Genomic DNA, 13,926 nt, shown 5'->3' on the forward strand with positions numbered 1-13,926 from the left:
TTTCCATCTGCTGGAGTTTGTAGGATTTGTTTTTCTGAACTGTTGCTTATGTCTCACATGGAGCCCTTCAGTTTAGTTGGGACTGGGAGGAACTGAGTCAGAGACGGGATAATGGATGCTCTGGAATTGGTGAGGGGCCCCAGAATAGATGGTTCAGTGGGAAGAACTGCAGCCAGTTTCTCCTAGTCAGTGAGTGATGAAAGGTGATCCTTCTCAAATGCTGTTATGCTCACGTGCCTGGCTGGTGACACGTAAGGGGTGGTACGTGGGCTGGGAGGTCTGTTAAGTGCCATCACTATGTATGGGATACCCCTGCTGAAGCTCCGGGTGAGAGCCCAAGGGATGGTTAGAGCTGCTGTTTAATGCTGTTCACTGGCTGTGAGAAATGGACCCTGGTTTTGGGGTCATGCAGATGTCTCAGGAGCACAGAATACTGAAACAGGGCAAGTTCAGGTCGGATCTAAGGCAGAAGCTCTTCCCTGGGAGGGTGCTGAGGCGCTGGCACAGGGTGCCCAGAGAAGCTGTGGCTGCCCCATCCCTGGCAGTGCTCAAGGCCAGGTTGGACACAGGGGCTTGGAGCAAGCTGCTCTAGTGGGAGGTCTTGTTTTGAGAATGACAGTACCATATGTGTACACTTGACTGTGTTTCTGCTGTCATTTGAGTACCAGTGCTCTTACCCTGAACCACTCTAAATGATGCTATTCGTTTATCATAAAAATAACCAGATAAGGGAAAAGGTCTTTGTAAAGTGAATGGCTGATCAGCGGTCACCTGCGCTGGCAAAGTTCCTGCTGTATTCCCTTGACTAGTTTCCTGTCTTTACATAAATAAACCTCCTTGTAACGCAGTAAAGTGAGAGTGGCTCGTGGAAGGCCTGGATAGGTACGAGACAGCGCGAGGGAAAGACCGGGTGTGAAGCAGAAGTCCATCTCCTCCCTTGCTCTTCTCCCGCTTCTCAGTGAGTGACTGAGTTCGTACTTGCATCAGAGCTCTTTCCCTGCTGAGGAGGGAAGGGCATGCCCTCGAAGGGAGCTTTGTGTTTAAACTGCTTAGGGGTAGGCCTTTAAAGGGAAGGGATTTGGAAAGCTTTTGTGAGAAAAGTGGACTTCTGCATAGTGCAGGCTTCAAAGTATCTTAGAATCAACGAGTTTGGGAAAGACCTCGAAGCTCATCCAGTCCATCTGTTGCCCAGAACTGCCAAGGCTGTCAGATGAGTTATAAGGATTAAATGTTATAGCAGTTGTGAAAGAACTGTCCTTGTTGTCTGCAGCATCCATTTTGACTGGTCCACTGCGTGCGTTCATGTTGTAAGGATGGCAAAAGTATGAATTATATGGCACTTCCTACATTCCTTTTACTCCCCTGAAGGAAAAGGTTTCCTTCATCAGTTAAGGTACCTTTACCCAAGTTCCTTTTTATGTGCTCCATCAGTCCTTGTACTTGTCAGAACTTGTGCTACCTCCTTAAAATTCATTGTTTTACCAATGACAACTTAACTGTCCCTTCCAGGTTAGTAATAACTGTGAATACGTTGCACTGCTCACAGCAGGGGGTTTTACCAATCCCTTTTGCTAGCACTGTGAAAACATGGCTGTGACTTTTCAGTTTGGTCGGTTCAGTTCTTGGTCCTGGAGGAACGAGTGTCGTGTTTTACCTCGATGGAAGGTGGCATTGAACTGCTTAACCTCCTTCATATTTAATTCACTGGGGGGGCTTTGGCTCAGTGGTTCTTTTACTTACATCCATTTAAGAGTGCTGTGTCAATGAGTAAGGCTTTTTAAAGTGAAAAATAGACTTTTAGGATTGTTGCTTGCATTAACTTCTTTCTCTCACCCCTTGGTGGCTGCTCATAAGATCAGCGAGCTCAAAGTTTAGCTTGCGTATGATCACAGTAATAACACCAGCTATTTACCCTTCGGTGTAAATTCCCTGCCTGTCTGTATTTCATGGGCCATGAGCTCGTGTTGTCTGTATGAGGATAGTGCAGGTAAACTTTGTAAACCTGCAACAGAAAGTTCCTTCCTGAGTATTTAGCAAGCCCTAAATGAGGCTGGAGGAGGAACTCAGTCCCTTGTGATTGAGCAACAGAGTCTTTTATGAGGCTCTTTTAGTGGTTGGCCTGGAACTGATTGGAACAGCCAAATAAAAAGGATCTGTTCTGTGTTGTTTTGGCTTGGCAGAAGGCAAAGGGTATGCAGAAGCTGTAATTTCCCTTTTACCACTGAAGAACCGATTTGGCTGGATTGTGTCTTCCATGCTAGCCTAGCTCTGTGTGGCCAGACAGATTTCTGGAACCTTTCTGTAGCCTGTTTATTTGCTGTTCTAAGGTCATTGGGCTTCTGGCACGTCCAGGGTGGTGATGTGAAAAAAGCTAAAGGGAAGAAGTTGAAGTTAAGAGCTCTGAATCCAGACCACTGAAACTGAGGTTGCCACTTGACGCAGTTAGGTCATGGCTAGCAGTACTTGTGTGGTCAAACTGTGGCTTTATATAGTTATTTGTTTCACTTTACAGCTTGCTTTAATAGTAAGCCATCATAATGAAAAATCTTCAACAGATCCCACAGAATATATAGTGAAACTTTACCACAGTTAGACAGGTTTAGTTCATTTACTTGGCTATTGAAATAAGCTTCATCCTAGTCTTCCCTCTAATGGTAAGCACTGTTTGAACAGAAAGCACATTGCCTTTGGTGACTGTAATAGAGCCACGCTCCGTAAGCCTTCTATCTTAGCCAGTTTTTGTCTTGAAGCATTAATTTGACGAGTTTATCTGGGTACCCATTCCTTCTTTGCCTGAACACGTTTGCTTGAACGCCTTCAGTATTGCAGAACGGTGGGACGTGCATACTCGTGCAGCAGCACATCACGCTTTAGGTGGCTTTTCGTTTAGAGCACACCAGTTAAATGCCTCTTCCTACTCCGTTTTCCCTCTGTACAGATGACAGCATCTCCGCTGCGAGCACGTCTGATGTCCAGGACCGCCTTTCAGCCCTGGAGCTGAGAGTCCAGCAACAAGAAGATGAAATCACTGTGCTGAAGGCAGCGCTGGCTGATGTGCTGAGGCGTCTCGCCATCTCGGAAGATCATGTAGCTTCTGTGAGGAAGTCGGCACCAAGCAAAGGTAAGGCCGTACTTGGTGAGCTCTCTATAGGGTTAGAATGTTGTCATTTAGAATGTTCTCCCTTGGTCACTTCTTTTTTCCCCTCTTCTGTCTCCTTTGCAAAGGTAGGTATGTTTGGGGCTGAAGGACTTGGGGTTTTCAGAGTGGCTTCATGGTGTATGGCTCTGATCTCTGAAATCCCGTATTAATCTGACCGTTTGCCAACATGTTTACTTGACACCTCCGAACATCTACCTTCCTTCTTGTTGAAAGGTTCCTGGTTTAATTGAAATGGTGGAAGGCTTTACAGCTGCAGCCTTTAATCTGCTGCAGGGGCTCTGGGGCTTACGGGCCCTTCAGAGTCTCACGGGCCCTTCAGAGTCTCAACTTTGACTTCACCTACAAGTTACTCACTTGAAGGGGCATGTTAGAGGCTACGTTTCCCTCTGCTCCTAAAAGAAGACCAAAGCAAATAGCCCAGAACACATTGCTACCAAATGAGGAGGCTTTCTGACTATGGTTAATTTTTGTTCATCTGCTGTTCATCATCACCAGTTGGTTCCTTGGAAGAAGCAGCCCTGTAGCCACTGAGCAATATCTCTTTTGCTGAGTGGCTACTGAGTTGTACATTGCAACTTGGAAACATATAGGGTTGTTGTAAAGAAGCCAGATGATCAGATACAAGGCTAGGTCATATTTCAGATAATTCACGGCTGTAATTCACCATAAGTGCTTGTATATCCCTACCAAGTCACGCAGCGTGGAGTTCTCTGGGCTCCATCCCTACATTCAGCCTTGAAGTACACCCATGCCACCACCAGCAGTGTAACACTGAGCACATCAAAGCCTGTGCTCCTCTGGGTGGCTGCGTTGTGCAGGCTGAAAGTGCAAGAGATGCGAATGCTGGCAGTTTGAATTACCTTAGATGTGGCAGAGAGGTCAGGTTCCTTAATGAAGTGTTTCTGCAGTCTCTCTGCCAGATGGAAGGAAAGGAAGTGATGCTTGGGCTCTGAATCCTGCCATTCTCTCTTGCTTGCTAAATGGTAGGCTGTTGTCATCCTTGCTTACAAATGCTGCTTTTATCTACTCAGTATGCAGTTGCAGTCTCATTGAGATTGAGACTTCCTTCTCTAACTCGGTGTGAAATAGAGCTATAGCAAGGGTTGCGACTAAATCACTCTTTGCTGTTTGCTGTCCGTTATGACAAGAAGAAGATATCCAAGTGGAAAACTCTGGACAAAAGACGTGTGACATAGGACCCTCTTATTCCCATTTAAATGCAGAAGAGCTGGGATATGCACACGTGGCTAAAGACCTTTGGCTTGGAGCTGTCTCGTACGCAGCAAACTCCATGCACCAGCAGTGCAAACTCGGCATCTTCTGCAGAATGCCTTGGAGCTATCTCCTCCCTGGGCCTCTAGGAGTCTTTGGCCATGCCAGGTTCTCCAGGTGGATTTATTCAGTGAAAACTAACTGAATTATTTGCTGGGGGGAGGAGTGTCTAAATATCTTCAGCTTTGGGCTATTCCATCTCTACCAGTTAATGACAGTAACATGGAACCGTGAGGAAAGAGATGGGGGCAGGCTCAGAGATGTACACATGTGTGTGTATATATATTGAACTTCAGTGAGTTCTAACTAATTGGCACTGTATCTCCATTGTGGTGGATGTGTCCCCGTTGTGTTCAGTTAGCAACAGGCAGCACGTTAACTTCACTGTTAATAAATTGATACTAATTCACTAATAATGAAGTCAGCTCCGTGTAGTTGGTCACAAAGGGAAATGTTTCACAGTCACTGCTGTTTTTACAAGTCTAAAATGAGGCTTGATGAAGAAGTTTAAGGTGAGCATCGATTTAAGCATCGATACATTAATGAGTATTTCAAACCAAGCTCGCACATAGCTTCTTGAGATACCTGAGGCTCTACTTTTGATTTCTGTTATGTTCATTCAGTAGAGGAAGAGCTGTTGAAGTGCTTTGACAAAGGAAAGGGACTCTCTTCATGAGTGACCAGGGTTGGCAGGAGAGCTGAATTGTCAGGCAAAAATAATCCTCAAGGAAGTAGTTGTTACTTTGGAGTAACGTACAGGTACGTAACGGGCTCTCCCTGGTCACGTCGTGGCTGCTGCAGAGGTAACTGTATTCCTCCCAGTCTCTTTTTGGTGTTCACGATCCTGTTAAGAACCTGCATTACAACGACTGCAGGTTCCTGGTAAATACTATAGGTAGGTTTTCTTGAGAGGAAGAGCTGCTGAGGCTTTGATTCACAGCAGTGTTTGTCTCTCCAGCAGCCCTTAAATACATAAGGAGTAAAGAGAATAGCTGTGGCTGTCTCTGAATACCAAAGATGTTTCGTTTGAAGGTTGGTAACACAGTGAGGTAGATACTTCTGAGCTCATAGGAATCGTAGTACCTGAAAAAGCCATCTTGAATCTTCCCATCAGCCAGAAGAGTTTTAGTTGGAGTGAGGGGCAATATCTAACCCAGTCTGAACAAGTCTTTCCTGCTTGCTGCCGAAAAGGGTTTAGTGACACCTCTGTTTTGTTTCTTGTTGCCACTCCAGCAGTGCCTTTGAAGAGAGCATTTCCGTAAGCTGAAAGTAAGGCTTGTGAACAGACCAGGAGTTATGCTGAAAGGGATGAAGTCCCCTTGTTTTTCTCACTCAGCTTATGGCTCAACTTAGTGCAAAAAGAGATCTCTTCATCCTTTGTGTTAGTTTGTCTGCAGTGCGTATCTGGAGAGCTCATTCTGTTCCGAGTTTACCTGTCCCTTTAGTTTAGATCGATAGGTTGACGCAGCTGTAGGTGAAGAGAACTTGTTTGCGTTATCCTTGTAGGCTGTCTGCGTTTGTCTTTTCTCCTATGTTGCTGTTGCATGCCTATTTTGAGCTTAGTCGTGTCTTCAGTGGAAAAACTCACACGGGCATGGGTACATTTCTGTTCAAACCCAGGGGCTGCCAGGCAGGAGGTTCCTACCTCTGTTCTCTCTGGAGCCCTGTCTCAGAAGCAAGCTGCTCTCTGTACAGGGAGAGGTGATTTGCAAACTGTATGAGATATAAAGGGTGAGAATTTTTAGCCCCTTCAGTGCTCCATAGTAAAGCACGAAGTGGAGATACTCTGTGAGGGAAATACCTTTAGTAGGGGTTGCAACAGAATTGGCACTTGTCTGTTACTGCGTAGTGGGAAGCAGGCTGGGAGTGTTCATCTGGGGCTTGTTTCCCTGTTTAGTATTTCTCAAAGTCATTCTAAAAGGAGAAAATCTTTTGGGGCTAAAAAGGCCACGGTGGTACTTCTCCATCTCTGCACACAGTTGAGGAGAAACTAACAGGACCTGAGGACTGGAAATGGGGAAGAGCTTGATTAGGAAACAGGTTCCCAGCAGCTACAGGGTTGGGGGGGGGGGTGTGGGGGGTGTGTAGTGTGTGGGGTTGGCTTGGTTGGATTCCTTTTTCCTTTCTTTCACTCTTTCTTTTCTTACAGTAGATGGCTTGGTAAGGAGGATTTCTCTGGTGGGAAGGTCTTTGCTTTTGGCTGCTCTGTGCTCGTGTTGCCGCACGTCTCTGCTCTTGCTGCGTGATTGATGCTGTTAACACTCGCAAAAAGCTCCAAACCCAAAGATTACCTGGACCCCAGAGGAAAGGAAAGCATAAAGCACTCTGGTACTTGTGGCTGCCAGCAAGATGGATTGGCTCACAGCTGGTGAATGGAAAACCTATTGCAGTCTTCCAGGGTGTCAAAATGCGTGTAACAGGAGAATCCATCCCTCAGGCTCTGGGTGTGGAGGCAAGTTCGTGGCACACAATAGCACCAGTGAAATGTCTCAGACTAATGATATCACTGGGGCATGAGCTCCTGCCTGAAGAAGTGCCCATCCACCTAAAGCACCTCTGATGTCCGCCTGTAGAGAAGCGGAGTTCGTGTCCGGAAGGGATGGGGAGCCTTGTCCCAGGTTAAACCTTTGGAGGAGCATTCCGCATTGCTTGGGCAAGAATAGCTATCAGGTAGCCCCTACACAAATTCAGCTCACAGAGGGAAACTGAAGCAGTGGGTGGCAGTTTCCAGAGAGGCTGCCCCAGAGCGCAGGCTGGCAGACCAAGAGGCCGCTTAGTTAAAGCGGGGATGTTTGGGACGGGCAGAAGCAGCTCTGTACTGAAGCGCAGTGTGTTTTCATAATGGGAATCTGGAGAGTTTTCCTTTCCTGCTCCCTTCTCTCTTGGGAAGCAGTGTAGAAATCCTAAGTAGCATTTTGCATCGAACTCCACCTTCCTGCGTTAATGGAAGCACAGCACTTCAGGTGGCATGTTCATTGCACTGGTTTCACGTCACTACCGTTAAGGCATTTGGGTTTGTGTTAACAAGAGCTGACTTCAGTTTCATTGATGCAAGCTTCATCACTGAAAGCATAAAATAGGCTTGCCCTTGCAGTGGTGGTCAGCATGCTTTCATGTGCAGAATTGCTCTAATAACTGTGCACACGGTTAGGTTGTCTAAGCAGGAAATACAACTGCAGGCAGGAAAATGCTTGTGGTCAGAGGTAGGGTATAGGCTCTTACCCGTGATACTAAAACTAACCTGTCAGTAGTTCTTTACGTCTCATTGCGCATAGAGCGTGGCATAGCTCAGCTGTGACTGACCAGGATTTGGTTCTGGGGTGTAGGAAAGCCTGGTGTGAGTTTGACATGCGGGAGAAGTCTGCCCGTGCAGTTTGTCCTAGATCCTGATGTTTTGCTCTGCGTCCAGAGAAAACCAACTAACCCCAAAGCCACCGCACGCATCCCTTATCGTCCTTGCGTTCCTCGTTGCGTGGAGCAGCGCCCGTTCCTGCCGTGAGCGTGCAGGGATGTACGGTGTTACCCACGAGGTGCTGTGTCCTTGGATGTAAAGCAGGAACTGACGCTCGTCATAGCTGGTAGGGGGAGTTATTCTGGATGTTGTCAGTGAAGAAAATAGCAGCGTTCTGTGCTTGACAGAACCGAGCAGTTTGTTCCCCACCTTCTTAACTCCTCACAGCGTGCCTGTAGCATCGGTGTTCTTTACACTCCCCACTGAATGCTTTCCCCACTGTACTGGGAACTGCTGCTACTGCGTGTCCTGATCCGTGTTTCTGGAAAGCTGTGCTAGTGCTGGTTGGAGAGGCATTGATCTGTTATGATGAGCAGACAGATGTTAAGGTCATCCACAGTTCAGGAGTGAATCATAGGCATTGATATTGCGCATCTCCACAAAGAAGATGATTTCTTCTGACACTGAAAAGAAGCTTATTTATAGGCTTCTAATACTAAAAGTGCTTTCTAAGCTTAAGCGCTTTTGTTCTTGCATCTGAGTTAGAGGGGTAAAAATCACTTCAGCTTTCAAGGTTTTGTACAGTATCTTCCTTTTTAAAGTCAAGTCTGTGTTCCAGACGTGCATGTTACAAACAAAAGGGTCTCGAAGTGCCAGCGGTTGGAAGGGATGGTGCTGGGTTGATTTATGCAGAGTTTAGGAAGAACCTTTGCAGTCTTCCTGTATTTAAGCGGCAGGCTGAGAACACTGGGGCTGTTCAGCCTGGAGAAGAGAAGCTGCGTGGAGACCTCGGAGAAGAGAAGCTGCGTGGAGACCTCAGAGCAGCTTCCAGGGTCTGAAGGGGGCTACAAGGATGCTGGGGAGGGACTCTTCATCAGGGACTGCAGCGACAGGACAAGGGGTGATGGGTTCAGACTGAAACAGGGCAAGTTCAGGTTAGATCTAAGGCAGAAGCTCTTCCCTGTGAGGGTGCTGAGGCGCTGGCACAGGGTGCCCAGAGAAGCTGTGGCTGCCCCATCCCTGGCAGTGCTCAAGGCCAGGTTGGACACAGGGCCTTGGAGCAAGCTGCTCTTGTGTGAGGTGTCCCTGCCCATGGCAGGGGTTGGAGCTGGAGGAGCTTTAAGGTCCTTTCCAACCCAGACCAGTCTGGGATTCTAAGCGTGGGTTTTTTTTTCTTCAGGGTTCCTTTATTCTCATTCCTGCCTGGTGTGTTCGCATGCTCCTTTGGCTTTCCTCTCAGATGTGCTCACGTGCTGCCTGGTGCGTTTGAAGCACTGTAGGTTAGTGCAGGTCAGCCTGGTTCTGCCTTCATCAAATGGTACTGAAATCTAATGTACCCATAACGGGTGCATCTCGTATGGAAAGCACTTGCCTCTCAGCCTGCCTGGTCCAATGGGATGCAGTAAATGGACCAGATGCTGGTGTTGTTCAAATGAAACATCGGTGTGAGTTTGCTCCCTGTGTGCAGAGCAGTCAGTTCTCCCCCACTGGTTTTTTACTCCTCTCTTTAATGTGTGGCCTCATGCCTTATCTATGTCACGCCTATTCCAAGCCTGCCATGAACACAGACCTGGTATTTCCCTGTCTCTCCTGCCCTTCGTACTCGTTGCTGAAGTCGGGGACTGGACACCATGACCCCATGAGATGCAGTAACAACTTGTTGTTTGTTAAATGGGGATGTGGCACGGAGATGGGGTCTGAAGCGACTGTTGATTTCTGAATACTTAATGTGAGATTAGCCCAGGATGTAATGCTTCAGAGGGGAAAAGCGCAAGGCTGGAGGCAGTGGGAAAGGGTGAAATGTCAGGTTTAAGTGCCTTGTATTTCCCTGATGGGCTGGGGCAGAGGCAGGTCTGGGAGCCAATTGCCAGACGAGCATTCAGCTCTTTAAATAGAAGAGCCTTCGCTCCCGCAGTCTTCCTTGCAGTCCCCTCCCACATTCACTGCATAGTTCCAAACTTCTGCAATGAGTGAAGTGGGCATCTGACAGACAACAGCCTTCTTCACACACACACACAGCCTTGATTCATTCCCCAAGGGAGTCTGTCGTGTCACTGCATGTGGCAGATGTTCCGCAGTGAGCTCTATCAGCAGCTTTATGCCATAGTTCTGTACCGACCTGTACCGTGGGGCGATACCTCTTCAAGATGGAAGAGGCATCCGAAAAGCTTGATTTCTGAATCCTTAGGATCACAACCCTGACATAACTTACTGATGCTTTAAGTACAGAGAGGGCTTCTGCCTGCAGCTGCCTTCCTCTTTACTAAAGAGAAAAAGACCAAACTGAGAGCAAGAAACCTCACGTGGTGGTGTCTGAGCTGTGGTGGGTTTGAACAACAGAGTTGGAGTAACCAGACCTGCTGCCCCACAGCTGCTGGAGCTATCCAACTTCCCAAGGCTAAGCCATAGTCTAGAATCTCTGTGGATCACAACTGGAAAGAGATGTGCTACCTCACTGCATTGAAGTCCTTTCTGGCAGCATGGCAGTAAAGAAACTGAACCCTCTCAAAATGGGTTCTTGCCTGTCTTAGTACCGCAGCTCTCCCATCTTCACTGGATGCAGGCTGGATAGCTGTCCTGAGTGCTGGGGCTGCTGCCGTTGTGATATTGGGTCCACATCTGAAAGCTTTGGTTGTTAAGGTGGATCCTTGGATACGGCTGTAAAACTCTGTGTTCTTCACTCTTTTCTTCCCTAGGTCAGCCAAGCCTCCGAGAAGCGATCTCCATGTCCTGTATAACCAATGGGAGTACAGGGAGCAGGAAAACAAGCCACAGTTCCTCTGTTTCTGTTGCCAGAAAAGAAACTCTTTCGTCTGCTGCAAAAAGGTACTGGCTTCTTCTTAACACTTAAATCATTGCCTTTAAACAGACAGAGTAAGGGTTTGAGTGTTGCCCCTGCGTGACCCGCAGCAGAGCTTCCTCAAGTGTGGTAAGGCACAAACTACCCTTTGGACTTGCACCATGCTCTCAGGCAGCTTACAGCAGGGTTCTAAAAAGAATTCCTAACTGGAGAGTATTTCTGTAGGGTCCAGAATCCAAAATGCACAAGGGACGGAGCAGGCAAAGGTATTTCCAATACAAACGGAACAGTTTTGCTTCTGGTATTCATCTGCATCTTTATTCTTTTATCCAGGAATGAAAGGGCAAAACTGACTTCGTTGCCTGCAGGGTAAATAGTAGGCAGGAGCAAAAGAGCTGTAAAACAATAGTGAATTGTGTTAAGGTAAAAGTTAACCACCTTGCGTAGACATCTTAACCCAAAATATGGCTACTTAAGCTTTATGAAGGGTATCTGTATTGGATTTCAGATGTATAGAAATAACACTGCTTGGGTTAAGAAGCAAACAATAGCCTTTCCCCCCCGCTGTGTCATGTTTTCAGTTGCAGGTGGTAAACACAGTGTTTGTATAACTGCTTTCTTCTGTGGGCCTGTCAGACAGCGAGCGCATGCCTTCTTTCATCAGTAGGTTTTGCACTTACTCCTACTTGCTGGGAAGAGCGGGCTGCCAGATGTAGCCACAGGGCAGAGAATACCCTACTGTGTAACTGTGGTGAATTATGGGAACAAATTCTTGGCCTCTGTGGAGTACTCTGGTAACTCCAGTGGCTGCTTTATCTTCTAGTGTGGATGTAAATACTGTGCTGTACAACCAGGCAGGCAAGTGATATACTTCAGGGAATAAAAATGCTGCATGCAAATAGAAAGCGCATGAGGGCAGGCCAGAAGCAGCTTGAGTGCCCTTTGGAATGTGGAAAGCAAGGGTAGTGCCTTGCTCTTCACTCTTCGCTGCGTCTCGTTGCATCTCTTTATTGACTCTTTCTGTTTACTTTTCAGCAATGAATCGGGAAGTGGTCCCTATGTGTCTCTGTTGCTAGTGTGACAGGCACTGGGACAAAAGGCACTCCCACGACAGGGATTCCTTACTTAGCCCTTTTCCATTAATCTTAGCCCTGTGGCTCTTGGCACGTTGACGAGAGCCAGGCCAGTTCCCGTGGTGTTCAGCTTGCCTTTGTGCTGAATCGCCTTGATTCATTGGCTGCTCAGCACTTAGCAACAGAAGGAAAGCGGAGCGGAGTGGAGTGGCCAGCATCCCCTTCGTCTGAGTTATGGCCTCTACTTTTAGAGGCCTGTAGAGGCCAAATGAGGAAAACCTTAATATGCAGAGGGCAGCTCTCCCTGGGTCCCCAGGTAACTGTCCAGGGCATGTTTTGGTGCTTCCAGTGAAGCTGAAGATACACGACTCCCTTCTTCTTCTCTTGTTTCAGGAAGGTCTAAATCTCTACTTATCTTTCCTGCAGTTCCTTTCACTCGCCTGTCTTTATACATTCTTCCATGGAATTTGTTTGCTATTTGGAAGAAAATAAACTTGCCCTTTTGTAAAATTACCAGGTGAAGAAAGGTGAAAGGAAATGCTTCATCTCTGGCTTTGTGCACGTGGGGTTTTAATAGCAGCAGGACTGTCCACTACCAAATACAGCGTTCCTGGCAGAAACGGAGGCGAATGTCAGGAGCAGTCTCCTTCCCTTAACACAGTTAGGGTGAACGTGCCTATTTCTAACACTTGTCACAGTGAAGAGGAGGGAGGCCAAAGGAGAACATCAGCTGGTCGTGGGACGCTGCAAAATTAAGATGGGTAGTGATAGCTGACAACTCCTCACATGTGGACTGAAGAAATCCCTCATCCAGCTGGGATTTGGAAAGAGCTTTTGGGTGCATTGAACGGCTGCTTCCCAGAGCTACTGCTGTTTAGAAACCCCCAAGAAAAGGTGCTGGGTTTGATTTGGTTTCGTTTGTTGCACAAGACCTAGTTAAAGAGGTATGAGTGGGAGAGCCGCTGTGTAATAGTCAGTCCTACTACAGTTAAGCTGAAGATTTCAGCAGAAGTGAGCAAACCGAAGCAATTCAGCACAGAGATACTCAGGCTGGCACACATCTACATCATTTACTTTCAAGTTAAAACAGCAGTCAGAAGAAGCAGCCCACTTGCAGCCTGGTGGTAGATAAAAGTGCTGTGTTGGAGCCCAAGCTATGCCTTGTGCTGCATTGTGCGCTTGCAATGCAAGCGAAGTCTTCTGATGAAAGAAGAATCGTTTGAATGTTTCTAGTTAAGAAGGGACTACTGGCTATGGGTTACTAACCAAAACCCCACGGGTCTTCAAGCTTTTCTCTGCTTGATCCTAATAGATATCCACAAGGAAACTCTGATTTGTGTTCATCTGTAGGTCTGAAAAGCAGATTGAACTTCACTGGGTTATATTGCCTTTTTTCACAGGCTTACAGAGGAAACCCCGAGTGATCCTTTACAAATGCCTGTTGAGGTTCATACTGCTTTGCATGTTTTGACCTGCTCTGCAGTGCTGCTTTGGAAGCATTTAGGCAAGTTGAGCTCAAGTACGCATTGAGGGCTTTTTCTCGGTGGTGGTAGATGATAAGCTTTAAGTGAAATAACAAAAAGAGGGTGCTGTGAATGTTGCATTGAAATTTGGGGTCCATTTTTATTTAGTTAATTTGAATATTATCTTCCTGGTATTGAGTGTTTGGGGGGGAACACATACAATGCTGGTTGTACAGTGGCTCAGCAGGGATTTAGCGCAAGGGAATAGAAATCTGGCTTTTCCCCATCAGAAAGAGAGTATTTCTTCACTTTGCAGGTTAATTCTTGTTTGGTATTTTCCCTTTTAGCCAGTGTTTGTATTTTGCTTTATGTGTTCACTGAGATACTTATTGAAAGATGGGGTTTTAATCTTAAATAAAAGAATTAGGCCATGTGTACAGAATAGTGTTCTCTTGCAGGTTTGTGTGCTTCAGTGTATCGCAAAGCATGCTGTTGCATAGAGGAACCTTTTAGTGAATCTTTCTGTTCGCTATGGGGCCCTTTGGTTAGATTCTTAATGGGTTTCAGGTTGTTAATGACATGTTCTTAAAGCTGTTTCAAATGGTAACCTAATAAACACAGCACTATGAAACTGAAGACGTATCCTTAGCTGTCATTTCCCAAAGGCATTGGCAGGACAATGTGATGTTAATCGGATACCAATCCAA

General features: G+C 46.8%; 1 protein-coding gene across 5 annotated transcripts in view; it reads left to right on the forward strand.

The window, feature by feature from the left end:
* The window catches only part of EML4 (EMAP like 4), a 122,722-nt gene that overhangs the window by 61,247 nt on the left and 47,549 nt on the right, over positions 1 to 13,926 (forward strand). For all 5 annotated transcript variants that reach the window (XM_057398527.1, XM_057398526.1, XM_057398529.1 and 2 more), the window contains exons 2-3: positions 2,939 to 3,121; positions 10,580 to 10,709. In XM_057398527.1, coding sequence (XP_057254510.1) covers positions 2,939 to 3,121; positions 10,580 to 10,709 — 313 coding nt within the window. The remainder of the gene's footprint in view (positions 1 to 2,938; positions 3,122 to 10,579; positions 10,710 to 13,926) is intronic.

Source organism: Pezoporus wallicus, unplaced genomic scaffold (assembly GCF_028554395.1).
Source record: "Pezoporus wallicus isolate ANWC-B61680 ecotype Strahan unplaced genomic scaffold, APGP_CSIRO_Pwel_v1 contig_11493, whole genome shotgun sequence".
Classification (NCBI taxonomy): Eukaryota; Metazoa; Chordata; class Aves; order Psittaciformes; family Psittacidae; genus Pezoporus; species Pezoporus wallicus.